At 42.0% G+C, this 18,577-nt stretch overlaps 2 protein-coding genes across 2 annotated transcripts in view; one reads left to right on the forward strand and one right to left on the reverse strand.

Moving 5' to 3' along the window:
• Window positions 1-10,757, reverse strand: part of LOC138946856 (fibrillin-1-like) — a 26,356-nt gene extending 15,599 nt beyond the window's left edge. Inside the window, exons 1-7 of the mRNA XM_070318259.1 lie at window positions 10,733-10,757; window positions 9,006-9,137; window positions 6,785-6,982; window positions 5,585-5,848; window positions 4,661-4,862; window positions 782-942; window positions 78-236 (exon numbers count right to left, since the gene is read on the reverse strand). Coding sequence (XP_070174360.1) covers window positions 78-236; window positions 782-942; window positions 4,661-4,862; window positions 5,585-5,848; window positions 6,785-6,982; window positions 9,006-9,137; window positions 10,733-10,757 — 1,141 coding nt within the window. The remainder of the gene's footprint in view (window positions 1-77; window positions 237-781; window positions 943-4,660; window positions 4,863-5,584; window positions 5,849-6,784; window positions 6,983-9,005; window positions 9,138-10,732) is intronic.
• A 3,426-nt stretch (window positions 10,758-14,183) lies between these two features.
• The window catches only part of LOC138946858 (fibrillin-1-like), a 34,767-nt gene continuing 30,373 nt past the window's right edge, over window positions 14,184-18,577 (forward strand). Inside the window, exon 1 of the mRNA XM_070318261.1 lies at window positions 14,184-14,285. Coding sequence (XP_070174362.1) covers window positions 14,184-14,285 — 102 coding nt within the window. The remainder of the gene's footprint in view (window positions 14,286-18,577) is intronic.

The raw sequence follows: 18,577 nt of genomic DNA on the forward strand, positions 1-18,577 counted from the left end.
CTAAAAGTGCATACACACATAAGCAGCAAATAATCAACACTCAAGGACAAAGCAGGAATCAAAAATTATTCACAGACCTGCAGGAGATTTGTAACCAGTGGGACAAGCACTGCAGGTGTAACCCACACTGGAAGAAGCTTGCTGTGCAGGAGTTTTGTCAGTGCAGGTCTGCAGTGGGTGGCAAGGGCTGGAGGAACAGGCGTCATAATCCTCGAGGCAGTTAGCACCTGCCCAGCCTGGAACAGATAAGCAAACACGAGCTGAAATAATTCATGTTTCAAACAAATTATAAAAAGATAAATGAAAATAATGTGATGTTTTAAGCTAGTAAGCATATGTAATTTGACGTTTGTTTTAATCAGTCCGGTTTTTATTTTATTAGGACCATGAAATAATTAAAACGCACTAATATGAAAATCAAAACACAAACAAAAAAAGAAACAACACAAAAACAACTGAGAATTGTTGGTATATCTTTAAATCTTTGTTGTATTAACAACACAAAAATTACAATGTAAAAAGCTCGTGTTACCTGTTGTCAACCAAAGACAAAAAACAAAGTTATCATCAATTTTGATTTTGTCCAAAGTTCAACATTTTATGTCAATGAAAATGAAATGTACAGGTTTCAATGATGCAGGCTGGTTAACTACCAATTTGTTTTGTACAAATTGCGAAAAGTAATTATTGATATAATCTAGCTCGAGCTGTCACGCAACCGTTTTTTTGTGTGAAAACAACTTTTCAGTTCAAGTTTGACGTCTCTTTGAGTGTTTCTCACCTGTAGAACAGTCACAGGCAGCATGTTGGAAGTTGATGTTCCCCACTGCAGTCTGAACACGTGTGAAATTACACTGACCATGACCACTACAGCCAAAGCAAACAACCAGAGGGATAGTCTGAACGACAGACTGTGCATCGAAGGAGTCTACAGCAAATACCCTGAAAAATCAAAATCAATGAAGAAACTGAAGACTTAACAGAAATCAAAGAAATATTGTCAGATAATAGCTTCCATCTAATTGGCTCACGTAAGTGTAGCCTATGCGATCGTAACTTTGTCTGTCTGTGCGTGCGTGTGTGCGTCTGTGGTAGAAACTTTAACATTTGACTAAACACCGACATACTCATTTCACCTGGTTATTTTTCAAGCACCATCTTCAAAATATTGAAGCAATGATCAACATTGTGTTGGCATGTGTGTAGTTAAAACGTGTATCCAAAGAAAACGGGTGGTGGGGCTTTTGAAGGGGTACAAGCAGTTGACTGGTTTCTGTGGTGTGTGGTATGTAGACCAGGTCAGGTGTCAAGACCACGTCAGGGGTCGCGCGAAGGATTGTGGTATAGATTCACTTCTCCAGTTCTCACTTCTGCATTCGCCGATTCGGGGAAGACGATTTCATGTTGTTCGGTTTCTAAGCTCCAGAAAAGTAAATAAAGAAGCTACCAAAGGGAGATTTCCTACAATTTGATCTGCACAGCGTTTTTCCAATGTCCACGCGAGGAAGAGCTGTCGAAAGCGCAGTGTCGATCTGGCAGCCGTAACCCGGTAAGTACAGAGACAGATCTAGTGTCTCCCACTCTGATAGCGTGTCACCTACTGTTAATCCGTTTTGTTTCAATTTCTTTTTATTTCAGCAGACACGGATGTCAAACACAGTGCTAGGCAGTCACCTCTTGTGAAATGAGTTGATCTAAAGTGCCTGTAATGTTTGGATGTCTTTAATTGTTCGTGGTTCGATTTATGTGAATTTCAAGACTTGCAGTAGAGTCTCAAGTTAAGTTTACTCTGCCCGAAAAAAACTGTCCATCATTTACTTGAACATGCAGATATAAGGAAACGGAATGAATCTGTTCTCAAAGTCAAAATGATCACGATTTTTTCCTCAGATTCAAAAAATGCACTGTCATGGTTCTGTCTGTACAATTTAGTAAGTCTTACCTTGCAACAACTTCCTTGAACTTGAAAGACAGTTTTTGAATGCTAGATCTGTATCGCGTTTCATTCCAGACTCGATTCTCTCTTTGATTGTACTGTTTGCTGTTTACGCACTATCATGATTCGCTATGTAACGTTTGGTAAGCTTACCTTGCAACAGCTTTCTTGTCTTTGTTGGCATTTTCTTTCAAGGCAGTACAACGTAAGATTAGATTCTTTCGGACAGAAGGTAGAATGTGAGTTTTGAGACAACGACAGTCGTCCAAAGAAAGCTTGCTGTGGCATTTGTTTGTAAATAGGCCCAATGGTGTCACAGTGATTCTGTATTTTTCTGCGGTTGATGTGGTTTCTTTTTTCCTTTCTTGTTTTTTCCCTCCTGAGTTGATCGTTATCATTTAAACAAGACCCTCAGATAATACCTCCGTTGCTCCTTAAAATGGAATGTGAATAGTGTGTTGGTTGTGTTGACCGTCAGAATTATTTTAAGAACCAGGCTGCTGCAGTCAGTTGACATGTTTTGCATATTGTAGGGTTACCATGCTGCATAGGTAAAGTGGCTTGTATAACCTGACTATTCTGTTTCAAAACACTGTTTATATTTGTGTAGGTTGTAGTCATCATAACTAATCGCATTTTGCCATTTGTTTCAGAAAGGAGGTTAAAGGCAGAGTAAGCCTCCCGTAAATCATCACAGATACGGTCAGGCTTTTACACACAGTACAAACACCATTTCATTTAAACACTCACCAATTGAGAACATCCTAGGTGCCCTCCGTAAAGAGCGAACAATTTTCAAAGAATTTATTTTTGCGTGGTTTATCTTACCCCTGAGCCATCGTGAACCCGTGTGATCCAGTTTTCCCTTTTCACAATACAGTCGTCATAGTTAGTCATTTGAATGCGACTCGACGTGAGCTTATCTACAATAGCACGTTTTTTTTATGCACGAAACAACGACTGTGGTTAACAAGAACTCTAGCGATGGCTTTTGACTGTTGAGAGGAACGGCGATTTGCACTGATAAACCGGCCGTCGTCTGCTACGACCCTTGCGTGACCCAGCTTCCGGGCTTTTCTTTTTTTAAACTTTCACAACTTCGAATTGTTCTGATCTTGTCTTGATGAAAAACGAATTCTTTTATGATTAAAGAATGTTTGTGTAACAAGCTGTCAATTTATTATTTAGATTTTAAAAGTTAGGTCTAGCGCAAAAACGAGGCGCCGTTGTTGTTAACGGAACAAGTCTACGAAAATAAATTCTTTGAAAATGTCTCACGCTCGACAGAAAGCAGCCAGGATGTTCCCGTTCGGTGAGCGTTCAAATGGAAGTATGCTTGTACTGTATTTAGACGCTCGGGGAGCTCTGTGATGGTTTACGGGAGGCTTACTGTGCCTTTAACCTACAAGATCGACGCTATGTCAGATATGCCTCAGCCACATGAAGACTTCCGAATTTAGATCCACTCGGCATGGTGACAAGTCTTGATGAAAAGTATGGGACTGAGGACAGCAGTGGAAAAAGTGGCCACATGGCAGGTACCTATTGCTTAGTGTCTGCAGTGCAAAAGACAGATAAGCTGATGGTAGATTTGCAAATGAACACAGTGCCTGTGTGTGTGTGTGTGTGTGTGTGTGTGTGTATGTGTGTGTATGTGTGTGTGTGTGTGTGTGTGTGTGTGTGTGTGTGTGTGTGTGTGTGAGGATTGCACAAGATCTCATTCAAGGACAACTGCACCAACAACAAATACACAGTCATTTTATCTGTTTGCCTTCTTTTGAAAATTATACATGGAGTTGATATGATGCGTTAGTTTTAACTGTGTGTGTTTGTGTGTGTGCGAGTCTGTGTGTGTGTGTGTGTGTGTTTGTGTGGGTGTGTGTCAGTGTGTGCGAGTCTGTGTGTGTGTGTGTGTGTGTGTGTGTGTGTGTGTGTGTATGTGTGTGTATGTGTGTGTGTGACGGATGAGTTTGTGTTAATGTTTGTTGATTTCTTACGGGAGCCTTGAAGGCTTCGCCTCTTGTTTTATTTTTTAAGACCAAAGAACAAATTCAGCCTTAAAGGCATATGTACTCGATGACTATACACGCTAATTGCTTTACCAACAGCTGGAGACATGCTAAATTAAGTTCCCTGCAAAATATTGTGGTCTAGGACCCCTTCAATGTTGAGATATGTTAATTTTCATTTTGGAGATTTGGCAACACATGTAACGTTGATGCAAGGGAGCTAACACCGCGGCTTTGTTGACATCCTCACTTTTTCAGAGGCTAGAACAAGCTGTAATGCATGTATTATGGTCCGCGCATGGTGACATATCGTCATTATATGGTCTTATGGTGCGTTTGACATCGATTATGGGCAAACTACACTTTGTAAACACGGGAGCGCGTACATATGCCTTTAAGTAATGTAGACAGTTTCAAAACACGTTCACAAGTGTTGTGTAAAAATCTATTCATAAGGTTTAAAACGTCTATTTTGCTCGCCCTTTATAAAACAAGGACATTTTTTTTGAAAGATTCACAAAGAAATTCAGGTTAACTTGAAAAGGTTATTGTACGCGTTGATATATTTGGGGTGGGTTTAATCGAAGATAAACAGCAGAGTATTTGTTTCTTGATAATAGCATCCAAAAAATGATATCTTAATTACACTTTCATTTCACACTATTGGCCAAAATTAAATGGGTCACAATAAGAAAACTTGCAAAATGTCACTCACTTAAGCGTCACCGGGGTGTTGGAATTAACAATGACAGTTATGTCCCCAGTGGCTTTATTGATCCGAATGGGACTGTTGCCAGTATTGGCCAGTTTGTAGGTCACCGTATCGCCAGGGTCATAGGCACTGACTCGGAAGGTCTTGGCGATATTTGTCGTCACTGTCACGTTATCTGGCACTTCAAGAGTAGGCAGCCTGTTTTCTGTGAGCGACAAGCAAAAGAAGAAGCAACCAAAACTTAGTAGTAAATTTGTATGTTCGCAAACTAAGCTGTTCTATCAGAAACTGGCTTCATTGTAAATGTCAACATGATCAAAAATGCAAGAGTTCGTATCAAAGTGTATTTCGTCAAAAGTAATGAATAAAGTTTCTAGTCAGACATAGGTATTACCAAAACAAAGTATTGAACAGTCATATAACTAACAATGTCAATTTATTATTATTATTATTATTATGAACATTTGTGCGCCTAATCTAAATATAGCCCTAGGCGCTTACAAAATATAAAATACATAGTGAACATTATACGAAACACAAATCGACAAGGACTCATACACTCGCAGACAGGCGCACAGCGAGAACGCGACGCACTCACTCATACCAACTACAGGCACATGCATTCTATACGGAAAAACAGTCGTAAATTTATCACGTTTTAACAATTATCTTCAATAAACAGCAAGCATGTTTGAAGTTTTGACTTATCAATGTCAGGTTATCGAAAGGTGAGCCATTTGGCAGGTTAATTTGTGAACAAGCAAGAACGTTTGTGTGACAGAAAACGAGCAAACATAAATTAAAAACCAACGGAAAAAAAAGACAGGATGTTCTGCTTTAAGCGACTGCTCACTCTCAAAGGAAAGACGAGACAAGCACATACTACTGAGAGGCAGCGTACAAAGATCATTAAGTCTAATAACTTACTGGCGGCAGCGTTTTCCTTCAGAGCCTCCTGTCTGGACTCTTTGGTCTTCAGGGCAAAACCCTCACTGCCGGACACCACAAAGTCATAGACGCAGGCACTGTCGGACGCCTTACACACGCTCTGAGCGGCCTGTTTTTCACTTGCAGAGATCTCATCCAGGAAAATAGACTTGAACTCCGGGTGAGCATAGTCAGAAGGTCCTTCTCTGGGCCCGTAGCGTAGCACACTGTTGGCCTCTGTCACAGCCCCTGCAACTTTGAGAGCTACGATGAGTAAAGGACTGAAAGTTTGCTCTACATTTGCACTCTGAAAGGTTCTTTGGTTTGCAAAGCAGGTAGTCATAACGTAATATGATTGCATTTTGTAGACACTTAGTTTGTTGTTGTTGAATGGTTTTTTTATATTAATTTGACTTAGGTATATCTAAAAAGTATTTGTGTTAAGCTGATTGACGTAGACAATGTGTATATATGTGAGAGATGGGGAGAGACAGAAGGTATGCAAACAAAAGCTGTAGCAGTTATTTTCAAATAGACCTAACTAATTTACAAAACCCAACTTAAGCAGACATATGTGTGCATGACAACTAGAAATAAGCCATACCCAAAACACACAAACAAAATCACACACATAAAACAACAACACCAGAACTAAAGCAAATGCACACATACAAAGTATACCACACACACACACACAAACACACTTTCTTTTCTTTATTTGGTGTTTAACGTCGTTTTCAACCACGAAGGTTATATCGCGACGGGGAAAGGGGGGGGGGGGAGATGGGATAGAGCCACTTGTTAATTGTTTCTTGTTCACAAAAGCACTAATCAAAAAATTGCTCCAGGGGCTAGCAACGTAGTACAATATATTACCTTACTGGGAGAATGCAAGTTTCCAGTACAAAGAACTTAACATTTCTTACATACTGCTTTACTAAAATCTTTACAAACATTGACTATATTCTATACAAGAAACACTTAACAAGGGTAAAAGGAGAAACAGAATCCGTTAGTCGCCTCTTACGACATGCTGGGGAGCATCGGGTAAATTCTTCCCCCTAACCCGCGGGGGGTACACACACACACACACACACACACACACACACACACACACACACACACACACACACACACACACACACACACACACACACAATCAAAACGGCAACAATCAAAATAAAATGTATTCTAACATACAGGCATTTCCATATTGGTAATGAATCTGTCTGTCCGTCAGTGTGTCACTCAGCACAGTGCCACCAGGAAGAACAAAGTCGTCCGTTTTGATTGTGTTGTAATTTCCCAGGAGGCCTTTCGTCTGGTTCCGGAACTTCTCTGGCACAAACACTCCCAAAACCAGAGATTTCCAACCAATGGAGACGGCGAAACCAATTTCTGGAAAGTCAACAAGGTATAACAACATAAATATTTTGTTTAGTTTAATTTATTATAAATCGAAATATAGTCTGACCGAGGCACTGGCGAAGAACGTTTAATTTTTTATTAAAATTATTTATCAAATCAAAGCAACGTTTATGCAGTGAACATAATACGCAGAGGTTACACGCCGAGTCTCAGTGATTATTACAAATAATGGTCGAAGTTAGCGGATCATGAAAAATGCGAGCTTTAGCGAGCTTTTTCATGACCGCGAACTGAGACCATTATTTTTTATAATCACTGAGACGAGGTGTGTAACCTCTTTATTCTTCCTTTCTTCAGTTATTCAAAGAAAAGAGGAGGTTTTTTGCAAAAGTTTGATCGAATCCCATTCACTCAACCAGTCAACATGCGCAGGCGATCGATTAATGCGCGGTTGTATAGTTCCGTGCAAATCATTCCATTCTGTTAACATTTCTTGTCAGTTTTCCTATTTTGGACTAAAATCAAGTACACAGATATGCTGTTATTCTGCTGTGGCGGCAAGGGCAGATATTGTGTGTTCTGTATATGTTTTGGTATCGCTTAGGATAATGTTCTTTCGTCAAATGGGACTAGCAGACGAACTTTTGCAACCGTGTTCCAACGTTAAAAACTGTATGAAGTTCAGTTTTCTGGGGAAAATAGTGTATGAAACCGCTTTATGTTGTTTAAATTGATGAGATGTGTGCATTTGGTTGCGTGTGATCTGTTTATTAAATGAAATATTGTTGAAAACTGACTGTCGGATTGCAGTCTGTTGTCGAAGAAACTGAGTGAAAAGAAGGGGAACTACTCTTGTCGCTAGACAAAGTATGAGTTACTTGCCTTGCGGGAAATTGCTTGTGATGAACGTTTGAGCACGGCAAATCTAGATTCAGAAAACAACCGAACTCATGGATTTTATATGAAGATTCATGTGTTCAGGCCTGTAGTTGTTAATTTAAATGCGGTATGTTTGTATTGTTTGCTCCAGAGATGTATACTTCGTACGTTAGAGCGTTCGGAACTTTTCAGTCGCAAAAAGTAGTACCGAAACAGAACAACTTCTCAACCCATTGCACTATCGAGGATTCAGGCTGTTGCTGGGTCGTTATTTGTTTGGTTGCTAGGTCATTATCGAAAAATAACTACCCCTACAAGTTTACAGAGGTAAAGAAGCAGAGGGTGGAATAAGTGTCTGTTATGCCTCGGTCTCACATATACGATTTTTCGGAAGTGTCGGGGATAGTTAAGTCGGCTAGGTCGGAAGTGTCGGATGCAAATTCGGCTCCAAATTTCACTCCCGACCTGTTCTTACGACTGATCCGACCATGTAGCCGACAAGCAGACGACAACCACCCGACTTTAGGGCCGACAAATCCGACATGTGTCCAGACACTTCCGACTGCAGTAACGACAATTCCGACTGCAGTTACGACAGGCCCGGCTGAAAAACTTCCGAACAATAGCCGACTCTCACGACCAGAGTAACGACTAAACCGACTAGCTAACGACTGTCCTAACGACAAATCAGACTGCCATTACGACTAATCTGAACGAAACTATGCTACCGACAAATCCGACCACCCTTACGAGTCTTCCGACTACCGTTACGACTAATCAGAATCGCCTTACGACTAAACCGACACGCTTACGACAACCACCCGACAAATTTCTATTCGTCTGAGTCGGGAGGCTCTTCCGACTGTTTTGAAAATTTCAAAACAGTCTGAAGGGCCTTCCGAACTATCCGACTTTTCAAAAACAAAATTGTTAATTCTCACGAACTCTCCGACCTCTTCCGACTTCCAGCCGACTACCTAAAGTCGGGTGACATTCGTAGATGTGAGACCGAGGCATAACAGGATAACTGATGAAAAGTTGTCACCAACCAAAAGACTTTTCCCCCCAGGAATTATTTTTGTATTACAATACAGAGGATCAATATGAAGACTAACAGCATAATAACAAGCTGTTTCCGACTTATCCATTACACAAAATTGTTTCTTGGTCCTACCTGAGGGGAAGATGACAGCCAGGCTGCCATTGTCTCTCATCAACGTGAAGTCGTCTTCATCCACAAGGAAATCATTTCCTTCCTCCTGGAATCGGCGTGTGTAGTCAGTGCCATCTCCGTAGACGATAAGAGCTAGAAAGAAGAAGAAGAAACACAAATTATGACGATAAGATCTGGAAATGAGAAGAAGAAACAAAACTTGACTAAGTATATAAACACTGGTTTTTTTAAAAGACATTCATGGGCACATAAAAACAGATCACAATGTAATAACCAAAGGGAAGTACGAGCTCTAAATGCGTACGACATGTGTAATGGAGTAACCGAGAGTTATATGGAACCAATCTTCTTAAGATTCACACTCTAAAATCATATTTGTTCTTTCCCCTAGTAAATGTTTGGAAATAGGTATGATACGGTCCCGTTTTCTATTGTTCTCTTGCGGTAGAATTAATTGGTTAATTGGTTTTGACACGATGGCGCCAACAGAACTGACGGGATATGACCCCTAGGTCGTTTCTCCTGTCACGAATGTTTATGCACGTGGGCCGTTAACGACTGAGGGCATTGTTTTGCTATATTCACCTCCCTTCCCAACCCCCTTTCTTTTTTTTGACCTGATTCTTTATTTCTAATACAGGTCTATGATAATACTTGTTACACACAAACGAACACACATACATAGATACACATACACATACAGACACACTCTCTCTACTCTCTCTCTCTTTTCTTTTCTGTAGCTTTTATATCATTCTTTCTTTTACCTATGTATTCTATATAAGTATGTATTCTGTATTCATTTGTTTAGTAGAATGTAGATTTTATGTTTATCATCTACATATGAGAAGCCTGTTCAATATACACTGTGTTTGATTGTGGTTAACTTGTAACTGCATACGGTGTTTGGTGTAACATGACTATTTTGCGAGGTAATAGTCAGAGGTTTTGCACTTTGTTCACCGTATTGATAAACAATGAGTGTTTGGTATCAAACGATGCGTCGTAGAATTTCCATTTTATTGATGTATTTCTTTATAGCGTTTTTGATGTAGTTTTCTTTGTACAGGAGTTTTTGTGTATTTTTGAGGGATTTTAACTGTAGCTTCTATGGAAGCTGACAGCAACCTCGAGACTCTACCCCCCCCCCCCCCCTCCCTCCCCATTTTGTTCTATAACGTTGATACGATCGCGCCGGCTTGACTGGCGGGGTTGTGAACCCAAAGTCACGCTCCTGTCACTTGCCACGAATTTGTTTTTGCACGTGGACTGACGTCAGGGACAGTCATGGAAGGTATATAAGCTGCTAGTTTTCAAGGTTCGGCGGGAGTCTTGGCAACCAACCTGGCTTAAGTGTCTAAATGGTATACCGGACTCCCCACCACCACTTAGGGTTACAGCATTGCTTCGGTGGGAATGGTTGTGGATGAGTCCAAACCTGAGTACTGAGAAGTATTTGTTGTTATCTCTAAAACTGTCCTCCGGAGTTTTGGCAACCAACCTGGCTTAAGTGTCTAAATGGTATACCGGACTCCGCCCTGTGGACTGAACTGACAGGGTTAAAAACAAACGTTCCGCAGTCCCAGGTTACCACACGGCGAGTAAAGTGGCGTCGCTTTGCTCTTTTACTTTATTTTTATCCAGGCCCCGAACCTCTGCCCAAATTTTCGGCCATTTTAGGACATAGAATATTGCTTTCAGTAGCGTATTTTGCTAAGGGTACCTACGGGTCATGCCCAAATTTTCAGCCATTTTTGGACTTAGAATGTTTTTGTAAGGAGTAGGAAAATTACAGGAATAGAGTGAACCAATGTACAGATATATTTTCTGAAAAGAACTACGCCTTGTATCGAGTTGTTTTTATGATTTGTTTTGATGCAATACAATTTTGAACTTTACCTGCCTCTTCTTGAGTTTATATTCTGTGTGTCTGTTTGTCCTGTCGTGTGATTGCCATCCTGACAAATGACCTTCAAACACGTATAACATCTAAGACACAGACACAGACAGTTAGAGTTAATGTGAAGCTAAGACCGCTCGGCTTTACAAATGGTGTCAGAAGTGGGATTAAGATTGGTTCATTGTAGGTTTAGGTAGTTTTTTATTTATTTTTACTTAGAAAGAGAAGATCCCCTCCCATCCCTTTGTTTTTATTTTATTTTTCTCAGTCACTTAGCCAGTGACTTTATTTCTCTGGACTGCTGCAAAGCAAGATGTCTGACCTTGGTTCACAAGAAGACCTGCGGGCGTCAGGCGGTACTGACGACAAGGGTCGTCGCCTACCTCCCTTGAAACAGCATAATGCAAACACTAGCATATTTTTTTGTTGTTGCTGTCAAGAGTTAGGTCTTTTTCTCTGTGTACTTTAAAGAGATGGGGCTGTTAGTGTTCAAAGCTTTAAGCTGGTTTTTCCTTTTGCTGGGCAAACCTTTTTTTTTCGTCTGCTCCCTGAAAATCACCCTTCCCGCTGATGGCTGCGGACCGAAGCGAGATAGCGGACAACGAGGCAGTGTTCCAGAGGGCATGCAGTGCAGTCAACACAGCTGGCATGCAGGGACAACACAGCAGGGGTCGTCTTCAGTCAACTACACACGGGAGCAGTACAGAGTGGCTTTCCGGTCTGTCTCTCCAACTCGAGACCTGGACTGGGAAGCCAGAGCTGCATACTGTCGAAGACACGATTCACGTGTTGCTGGCAGGAGAGCAGAGCAGCCAATGCCAGGAATGCAGCGCTCTGCGTCACGAGGCGACAGCGCCGAAGGAGAATATTCGGGGACTGACAGCGGTCTTGGAGTCAGTCTCTGTCTCCCCGGATCACAGCGCGCACAGAACAACGGCAGTGGGGGACGAGCAGCCAGCTGGCGAGACAACTACAACTGCAGAGGAAGAGCGAGAGAGGCGAGGAGACAGCAACAGAGGTGACACGAAGCTTGTCACTGGGGTCCATGGACGATCGAGCTTTTCTGACGCTGCAGCCTCGGTGACACGCGGTCATCCTAACGTGTGTAACCTGGGAAAGCAACAGATGCCGGGCGGGGAAAACCTTCCCTGCTGGCATAGATGTCGAGTTCTGGACAGACAGGGACACTGTCTGGAGCTCGAGGGAAGGAACGGCGCTTCGCTGACCGGCGGAAGCGAGTTCAACAGATGTCCACCAACATTCAACGGAAAGGCGGATTGGGTGGCATTCCGAGTTCAGTTCGAAATGTTTGCAGAGCTGAACAGATGGACAGAGGCAGACATGGGTTTTCAGCTTGCTGTTTGTCTACGAGGGTCAGCTCTGGCAACGCTGAAACTCGTGAGACCCGAAGACAGACGGGAATATGGCTAGCTTGTTCGGGCCCTTGAAGCGAGATTCAGCACACAGATGCACGAAAAAAACCTTTTACGGACGAACCTTCAGAACAGAACACGTCAGCAAGATGAAAGTCTGCCTGCATTAGCGGAAGACGTCAGGCGCCTGGTACAGATAGTCTATCCGGCAGCTAGAAGAGAAGACAGTAGCTGGAGACGGGCCATCGAGGAGGGAGATGTTTTGGTCTTCTTACACCTGTGACGGCTGCACAGGTGGTTGGGGTTGTACTGACGTCAGGAGTTACGTCAGGCAACAGGTTTTCCGAAGATCAGCGCATCTTTGAAGAGAAGACAGACAAGGAGGGGACAAAACCTGCTGAAGGTTGCTTCCGTGTGCAGTGTGGGACACTGCATGCAAGATACAGAGGGATTCTGTATACGTCCCGAGAACTACACCGTCGGACATCTCGGCCCACAAGATTCCAGCGACGGCAGAGAAGAACTACGTCATTACGAAACGCAGCCGATACCAACAACAACACCGTACATCGAACTGACAAGGACAACCCAGCTGACCAGTGCGCTGCAGGGGATCCGGTCGGCGAGCGAGCTTTACGGCGCGCTGCCACGAGGCCGTGATTCCTGCCTCTGTCTGACGAGACAGGGGAACCTGTCTGACGCTGCAGCTGGTGCGTCTCGAGTCCTATCACCGCCACAGAAGTCGTCACAGAGGTCACCCGTTCCTGCGTTCCTGTCCGGCGCCGCGAGGACGCGCCGGGTGTCATCTGGTCCTTTGTTGCTGTCCGGCGCCGCGAGGACGCGCCTGATGTCGTCAAGGTACCACTCTCCCGGAATCCGCGGAGCGAGGCTACATCAGCGACAACTCAAGCGTCAGACGTAAGCACCAAGGAAATAGGCACCAGTGACTTCGTAATCAATAAGGGTAGGGAGCTCGATAGATGTTTTTGTTCTGATTTTTGTTAAAAAGCATAGATTAGCATAACCAACGACGAAAGAGATGCAGATGACAACAGGGGCGACAACGAAACTACGGCGAACCAGCAGGACTCGTCGTCCGCCTGATAGACTGAGATTTGACCATTAGAGGAGATTGAGGGGTTCACGATGAGTCAACAGCGTCCGGCCGGAGCTGATGAAACATTTGGGTTTTTTCCTGTTGCAACAACTTACTACAGAAGAGTCATATACACTCTGCCATGGGTGTAGTCCTACAACCTGCGGGGGATTGGATTGGGAACCGTCTTGACCTGGTGTCACACTAGGTGGCACTGGCGGGTATGGTACAGAAGACCTACCAGAGGGCAGGCAAGGCAAGCATAACCGAAAGAGCGGTTTGAGCGGCGTGTGCTGGACCTATGCGGCCACATAGGTCGGGTGGGCTGATCAACTGGAGAGCTAAGTGCATCCAGCAGCGAGGGAGCCTGAGAGATGGACTTCTCGGAAGGGGACTTAGATTACAACGAGGGGTCCCGAAGACACGCATCGGTCACCAATCCATGAACCTATTGCAGAAACCGAGAAGGTTGTCAAAGAGAAGAACACAGAACCACAAATCTCTTCGAAAATCATTATCAAAATCTACGGTGGCAGTCAACGACACCACTACCTTTGTCCCGGTGAAGACACGGCGGTCGACCTGGGATGCCAGCTGCGTCTCGGCGTTAAACGGTGCTCCAGCTGGGGGTCGTCCGGGGGCGGATGTTTCACCGAGGTCGACGCTTTTGCAGTGACAGAAACGACAGGGGAAGCTGTCTGGCGCCGCGAGGACGCGCCAGCCGATGTTGATGTTGTTGCTGTGACGGAGGGAGCTGTCTGGCGCCGCGAGGACGCGCCAGCCGATGTCGACGCCGATGCTGTGACGAGATGACGTCAGAGCGACGTAACATCATCGTCGTCAACGCCGCATCCGTGATGTCGCCGCAACTCTTGGTTTTACTCTCAACTCCACTACTGGAGAATGCACAAGTAAACATTCATTTGCATATCTTCCATAATCATCATCATCCAAATGGGAGTTGATTTCCAAATTTGTTCATGAATTTTAAATTAGGCGGTATAGCCCTATTCAGAACAATGACAATGACGAATTGGTGAACTTTTGTTTTGGAGTTAGTCATTGAAAATCTGCTCAAAATCAAGAAATTCGTTAAATGGATATTATGCTTTGAACCTTTAACTACAAAGCTCTGTTCCGCCGAGTCTGGAACACGCAAATGACGTCATTTGGAAAGGGAGATATTAAAGTGTCACCTTGTGACCTTCTTTTCCAAGCATAATGAAATTAGCCTCCAAGGTTTTTGTCTTTTTTCTCAAACATCTTCTTCGAGTGTCTATCTTACCGTATATCTATTTGAAGTAAGCCTCGATTAGCCCAAACCCGAAGACCGAGACAGATTGCGCTCGTTTCTGCGAAACATGAGAACGTAGTACCCACTTTTCTTACACCTATTTTGTTTAATTCTGACCACAGTTTTAAATAAACATAACATATATTTATATTTTCTGGATTCACGATCAGATACGAAATACCATGCAAACATTTTCAATCTGTTGGTGAACATGTGATTTTAATGACAGCTATAAAGAGCAAACTATTTATTCAAGTTTCAGCTTCCAAGCTGAAATGCAATTCCATTATCCGGACTAACTCAAAGATTTATTGACCACAATGTTAATCAACCTGGTTGCAAAATGAGGTCATGACAGTGCCGCCTCACCATTTCACAAATAGCCGCATATGACGTTTATCAAAAACATGGGGGGGGGGGGGGGAATGTCTGGGGGTATCCTCTTGAAGAATTTGTATGTAAATCCAAAAACAAAGAGACTGCCAACGTTTTAAAATTCAGAATAAAAAAACCAAGAAAGGTAAGTAGTTGGAACATTTTGTTATTGACAGAACAATACGTTACAGTCACAGATATTTCGACTCAGCGGTCTTTTAAGTGCACAGACAAACAAATATTAATTTAAACAAAACAGACTTTAGCTCTCAAAAGGTGCAGGCGCTAGGGGAGAAGACACAAGCGAGACAATGATTATAAGACGACATGAATGACGTAGAAGATCGGTCCAGTAGGTTTTTTCTCTCAAAACTACTCTACACATATACACACACAGACACACATACACCACCACCCTGGTCTCGATTCCTGGTCTATCTGAAAACATTTAGTCAAAACTTGAGGTGGGAAAATTTTGTTTTGCAATGAATGAAACAGGTAAGCCTCCCATAATGTCCGAGTACTTACGGAAATATCAGGAATTTGCCGAGCTGTCATGTGAATAATCTTGCCGGTAGTTTGTGATTCCTGCAGTGTGTTTTATGTGTCAGCAAAGGTAAATTAGGTACGACATTTTGGGCGTTTTGTGCTGCCACAACTTTCTGAGCTGGTATAACAATACTTATAGGATGTAAAAGATTGGCGGCATTCGTGAAATTACATATTGCTATGTCAGTGACATCATCTAACTCATAGATTCTATTCATGGACAAAGGGATAGTAGATCTTTCGTGATTTCACTGTGTGTTTTCGGAAATGTTGAACATTCTTTCATTCACTGCCTTATTAGTTACCCAATGTATACAAGCCTGAGCAAAAGCGAAACCATATAAACATAAAATGTGTCTAAGACTTCTATCCGAACAGCTGTTTTGTCTTGAATGAAGTTGAAAATCATAGACATGCAAACCCAAACATGCTTTTTCTAATTGTGTCGTGCCTCTTAACTGGACACAATCATATCGTAATTTGTTTTTTGAATATAATTTTCATTATCATTTTGTGAACAGTTTTACTTGAATAGTCATGCTCCCATATTTTTTAAAAAACCCCGTGTCTGAGCGGTCTTAGCACCCTATATATTTCAAAAATTCGCCCAGAATCTATTACAGTTCGGATCCGTCATTAAGATGTTTTTCCGACTATAGAACATCTCAGCATTTGTATCTAAAACATTGACTTGATTAACAAAAAGTGGTTGGTCCATGCTAACTACAGCCACAATAGGGGTTTCACTGCATTACATCCTGATTCCAAATATGTATGTTGTGATAGGCGTTAAAAGCATGATCGAAGTAAAGACATTTTGTTTTATGCACAGTATAGGCTTACTGTTGGCATTTTGTTGGCCTGGATAGATAAGATAACCATATAAAATATCTGCACCTGTGAGTTTGTGTTCCATTACGTCTTCAGCAATTCTGACACTCAACTCAACTCAAATTTATTAATCCATATGGAAATTATGTTGTAACAATACTCATTTCCAATCAAAAGAATAAGAATGCATAATAAAAAATAAAAACATCATAAGAAAATAAGTGAGTATGATTATTATGAGTATGATCACAGTCTCACTAACGCAAACAGTCATCCGTCAAGTCAAGTCTGCCAACACACAACTCACTCACACAACAACAACAGCAACAGCAATACAATTTAACAACAAGTCGCGTAAGGCGAAAATACAATATTTAGTCAAGTAGCTGTCGAACTCACAGAATGAAACTGAACGCAATGCCATTTTTCAGCAAGACCGTATACTCGTAGCATCGTCAGTCCACCGCTCATTTCAAAGGCAGTGAAATTGACAAGAAGAGCGGGGTAGTAGTTGCGCTAAGAAGGATAGCACGCTTTTCTGTACCTGTCTTTGTTTTAACTTTCTGAGCGTGTTTTTAATCCAAACATATGATATCTATATGTTTTTGGAATCAGGAACCGACAAGGAATAAGATGAAAGTGTTTTTAAATTGATTTGGACAATTTAATTTTGATAATAATGTTTATATATTTAATTTTCAGAGCTTGTTTTTAATCCGAATATAACATATTTATATGTTTTTGGAATCAGCAAATGATGGAGAATAAGATAAACGTAAATTTGGATCGTGTTATAAATTTTTATTTTTGAGTCACTTGAGAAAATGTGACTCTATGTAATCGGTCAGTGTTAGTCTGTCCGGCCGGCCGTTCGGCCGGCCGTCCGGCCGGCCGTCCGTAGACACCACCTTAACGTTGGACTTTTCTCGGAAACTATCAAAGCGATCGGGCTCATATTTTGTTTAGTCGTGACCTCCAATGACCTCTACACTTTAACGATGGTTTCGTTGACCTTTGACCTTTTTCAAGGTCACAGGTCAGCGTCAAAGGAAAAATTAGACATTTTATATCTTTGACAAAGTTCATCGGATGTGATTGAAACTTTGTAGGATTATTCTTTACATCAAAGTATTTACATCTGTAGCCTTTTACGAACGTTATCAGAAAAACAAGGGAGATAACTAGCCTTTTCTGTTCGGCAACACACAACTTAACGTTGGGCTTTTCTCGGAAACTATAAAAGTGACCGGGCTCAAATTTTATGTGAACGTGACTCCCAGTGACCTCTACACTTTGACGTCTGCTTTGGTGACCTTTGACCTTTTTCAAGGTCACAGGTATGTCTTGAAGGAAAAAAATTGAAATATCATATCTCTGAAACTATTCATCGGATTTGATTCAAACTTTATAGGATTATTCTTTACATCAAATTATTTACATCTGTATTGTGTTGTGAATAGCAATTTCTTCCTGTCCATCTGATGCCTCATATAATATTCAGAACTGCGAAAGTGACTCGATCGAGCGTTTGCTCTTCTTGTTTTTTACAAGTTTCAGATTTTTAATGACCAAAGTCATTAATTAATTTTTAAGCCACCAAGCTGAAATGCAATACCGACGTCCGGGCTTCGTCGAAGATTACTTGACCAAAATTTCAACCAATTTGGTTGAAAAATGAGGGCGTGACAGTGCCGCCTCAACTTTCACGAAAAGCCGGATATGACGTCATCAAAGACATTTATCAAAAAAATGAAAAAAACGTTCCGGGATTTCATACCCAGGAACTCTCATGTCAAATTTCATAAAGATCGGTCCAGTAGTTTAGTCTGAATCGCTCTACACACACACACAGACACACACACAGACAGACAGACACACACACGCACATACACCACGACCCTCGTTTCGATTCCCCCTCGATGTTAAAATATTTAGTCAAAACTTGACTAAATATAAAAACCATAATTCCAATAACAAAAAGACGTCCAAGAGTCCACCTCCACATCCACACACACACAAGGTATACAAAGCACCACATGTCGACTATAACACCGCACATTTGAACTACGGTAATACAGTTACTAAAAATACATACATTAAAGATAACCCAGCAACAGAGTACAGTAATAATTATGACAGAGAAACATGATAGAG

Source organism: Littorina saxatilis, linkage group LG14, assembly GCF_037325665.1.
Source record: "Littorina saxatilis isolate snail1 linkage group LG14, US_GU_Lsax_2.0, whole genome shotgun sequence".
NCBI lineage: Eukaryota > Metazoa > Mollusca > Gastropoda > Littorinimorpha > Littorinidae > Littorina > Littorina saxatilis.